This window comes from Cystoisospora suis (genome assembly GCF_002600585.1).
Source record: "Cystoisospora suis strain Wien I chromosome Unknown contig_6738, whole genome shotgun sequence".
Classification (NCBI taxonomy): Eukaryota; Apicomplexa; class Conoidasida; order Eucoccidiorida; family Sarcocystidae; genus Cystoisospora; species Cystoisospora suis.
Genome location: NW_027159525.1, coordinates 3,513 through 7,595, shown reverse-complemented (window position 1 = coordinate 7,595; position 4,083 = coordinate 3,513). Strand labels below are relative to the sequence as shown.

Below are 4,083 nucleotides of genomic sequence, written 5' to 3'. Positions count from 1 at the left end.
GTAAGAGAAAAGGGGGAGAAGAAGAAGAAAAAGAAAGAAAGAGTGAGAAAGAAATGAAGAAAGAACGTCTGTATGAGGGGTGGTAGTAGTAGTAGTTACTCTTACTCTTATGCTTACTATTGTGACTATTCATTCCGGGAGATCAAACGTCAGACTTGGCGAACGAAATTACACAGAAAAGAGAAAGAGACAAATAGAAAGATAGATAGACAGATAGATAGATAGGCACGCATGAAAAGAAAAGAAAGAGAAAGAAGGAAAGAAAGAGTGAGAAAGAAAGAAAGAACGAAGAGAGGAAGAAGAAGAAGTTCATGCTGAGAAAAGAAAGAAGACAAGAGGAAGAAGCAGAGAAGAAGATTCATCCATCTCTGCTGGCACACCAAAGCCTAGAGGAAGAAGAAGAAGAAGAGGAAGAAGAAGATGAAGAAGGGAAGAAACTTACTGCGGATGAATCATCAAAATCGGGCTTGCTGCTCTTCTTCTTCTTCTTTTCCTCTCCCATTCTTTTGTGTTCCTCCTCTTGTCCTCGATTGTCTTCGAAGAAAAAGTCGAAGGGAGAGGAGGAAGAAGAAGAGGGAGGAGAAGAAGAAGAGCCGAAATCGGCAGGGTTGGTCTCCTTACCTTGAAAACACTTAGGAGAAGAAGAAGAAGAACGGAGGTCACATGTAGGGAGGTTGTCATGACTGGCAAAAGGATCGAAATCGGAAGAAAAGAAAAAGTTATCTTCACAATTCTGTTGAAGTGTACATACACCTGACGGTGAAGAAGAAGATGAGAAATTTTTCTTCTTTGCAGTTGAAGGAGGAGGAAATAACTCTTCTTTCGTCTTCGTCTTTTTATCATCAATCAAATGAGGATTTTTCTGCTTGAGAATTAAAGAAAAGAAAAGGGAAGGAGAAAGAGTGATATATATCAGTAAGCAAACCACCCGAGAGGAGAGACAAGACTTCCCCCTCCAGCTAAAAGAAGAGAAGAAGAAGACTTTCCGTACACAAACTTCACACATACAACTCCACGACAACGAATCTCATACATATATACTTCAGCTAATCTATACATACATATACACACATATACATACATATAGATACCCCCCTACCTACCTATCTATCTATCTATCTATCGGTCTTTAATGTATCTGTAATCTTTCTATCTATATATACCTCTTTAGTTCTATCTACCTATCAGGAATCTTTCCCTCTCTACTCTTCGTAGATCTATGTACATGTATCTCTATCTCTGGATCGATGTATTATCTATACACAGAAGCCTTCCCCCTGTATATTTCTGGCGAGCGACGTGAGGAGAAGGAGTTGCAAAGCTTAGGAGAAGAAGACTCCCTAAGCAGAAGAAGATTCTTTCACGAGAGAGAGAGAGAGAGAGACGTACATGGTCGTTGTTTGCTTTCTCTTCTTTTTCTTTCTTTTCTTTTGACGGAGATCGATCTTCCGCATCTTCTTCTTCTCCTTCTTCTTTATTCTTTTTCTTTTCTTTCTTTTTCTTCTTCTTCGTAACGATCAGGAGATCTCCACCTCTTCTATCATCTTCCAGATAGAAAGAAGAAGAAGAATGGTCTCCTCTTTCTCTTTCTTCTTCTTTCTCTTCTCGCAACTTCTTTCTCTTGGGTTTGCTTTGACTTGAGAAAGAAGGAGGAGAAAAAGAAGAGAGATGAAGAGGGCTTTCTTCTTCGTCTTTCTTCTTCTTGTTCTTCTTCTCCTCTGCTTCTTTTGTTGAGAGATAAGCTTGCATGCCTTCTCGGAAAGTGGCTTCATTTTGAAGAAGGCGAGCAAGAAGAGAAGAAGAAGGCCTATCACTTGGATTGATAGATAGTAACCATTCTATTAAGCCTATCAATTCTCGGCTGTATCTACATCAACACACGTCTCAAGCACATCAATGAAAGGCCATTCACCCGCATAAAAGAAATCTCTTCCTACTTCGCCTCTTCATCTTCTTCATAGAAAGAAACATCTCTCCCAGCCAAAGAAAGAAAGAAAGGACAAGAAAGAAAACGAAGGAGAAAGAATTCAAAGAAGAAAAAACGACACAAGGAACAACAAGAAGAAGAAGAAAAGACTGAAGACTTAAGGTGGAGACTCCACTCCATTCTCCCCTCATCTACCAATACTCATGATAGGCATAGCAGTCATAGTAGTCATAGTAGCCGTAGTAGTTTGTGTTGTATATAGGTATGTTGTCGATAAGTTGGAGAAGAAAGAAAGAGTGCGAAAGAAAGAAAGAAAACGGGACCTCTCCTGTGGATGGAGAAGCATGTCTATAGAGATGTGTAAAGAGATATAGACAAAGATGTGTCTATGCACCTCTATACATATATCTATCTATATCAAATTATATATATATATATATCGATATATGTCTATCTCCATCTGTACCTATATAAAAGTGGAGATAGAGTTTGAAGAGTGAAAAAGGTGAACGAAGGAATACGTAACTATGGATGGGACGTTAAGAGGAGTGATAGGGATCGAGATAGGGAGAGAAATTTATGGGTTTCTTCATGCTTATCTCTATACCAGTAGACTGCATACAACTACCTTCTGTACATACATAGAGAGATAGATAGATGTATATACCTCTATAAAGAGATGTATACACGTACCTAGGGTGTGCAAAAGATATACATATGTATGTGAAAAGACTCGTGTATGTACATAGATCTCTATGCCGCGATAGATATGGATCCTATATGATTGCGTGGAGGTCTGTATGTAGATAGAGAAAGAAGCGAAGAGAAGAGAAAGGAGAGACAGACTGCCCATGGGATATGTTGAGAAAGAAAGAAAGAAGAAGAAGAAGAATGGAAGAGAGAGAGGTCGAAATGTCTTGTGTGTTTCTGTCGTACTTTGTATGTGGAGGTATAGAGTAGTTCGCGTTGGAGATAGCCAGTGACGACGTCTCTTCTTGGAATGGATGACGTGAGAAGCATAGCGTATATAAAATACACCCCAACATCTACAGCACATTAACACATACAACACAACGACCAATACTCATACTACTCGTACACCTACATATACATATTGACATAAAGATAGTCACCCTAGACATATAATTCACATAGACTATGTAGACGCACATATATATATATATATATATATACGTCTTGGCACCTCTCCCAGTCCAGATATGCATATACATGCATATATATGTAATATATGTATATGGACAAGCTACAACGTGGACGAAGGGCAGCAAGAAGAAAAAGTCGGAGGAGAAATCACGGAAGAAACGGGAGAAGGACAAGCAACCCTCCACCGTGGACCTGGATGGAGTCAAGCCGACTCCTCCACCAAAGCCGAAGGTAGCTAGGAAAGCTAAGGCGAGTAAGAGCAAGGCGATGCGGCGGGACGAGGACGACGGCGCGCCGTTCAAAATCGCCGGGGTTGCGGAGGGGGACCGCGTTGCGGATCAGAAAGATCCACCAAAAGCGGAGTGCGTGAGAGCGTGCAGCAGCGGGCGGGCGACCAAGGAGCGGGCGTCGAGTTCCGTGCTGCCGGTATGTTCAATNNATATATATACAGATATATATACATATCCAAGCATATGTATCTGTATATATGCAAATATAAACTTATGAGGATAGTAGATCAGTGTGCATACGCGTTAGGTTCTCCCTCTCTGTCTCTGGATTCTCTCTCCAGAAATATGTATATATATATATATAAATATATGTATATGTATATATATGTATGCCTATATGGACACAGATGTATATATACACATGCATAAATGTATCTACGTAGACGCGGTAAAGAAAAGAGAAGATGAAGGATGTATAGAGCGGAGACAGTACTAGTAGTACTGCTTCTACTAGTGCAAGGTGAGACTTCCCTCACATCCAATACACAAGCCATCCATGGCTGTATCTGTATCTCTCTAATACATCTATATACAGGGTGTATGTGAAAGACATAGATTTATATGTGTCTATATATATGTCTGTATATGTCTGTATGTGTATGTGTGTATGTGTGGATATACCCAAATATCGACTTGGGTATTGATGAGAAACTTCTTGTAAAAGTCGACCATCTCTGGAGGTCTACAAGAAAGAAAGAAAGA

General features: G+C 40.0%; 1 protein-coding gene across 1 annotated transcript in view; it reads right to left on the bottom strand.

Annotated features, from left to right (window-relative positions):
* Positions 1 to 76: 76 nt before the first annotated feature.
* Positions 77 to 4,083, bottom strand: part of CSUI_010142 (tyrosine kinase-like protein) — a 6,577-nt gene continuing 2,570 nt past the window's right edge. Inside the window, exons 3-6 of the mRNA XM_068070247.1 lie at positions 4,003 to 4,063; positions 2,864 to 2,973; positions 1,390 to 1,867; positions 77 to 862 (exon numbers count right to left, since the gene is read on the bottom strand). Of these exons, the coding sequence (XP_067917777.1) occupies positions 359 to 862; positions 1,390 to 1,867; positions 2,864 to 2,973; positions 4,003 to 4,063 (1,153 nt within the window). The 3' untranslated portion in view covers positions 77 to 358. The remainder of the gene's footprint in view (positions 863 to 1,389; positions 1,868 to 2,863; positions 2,974 to 4,002; positions 4,064 to 4,083) is intronic.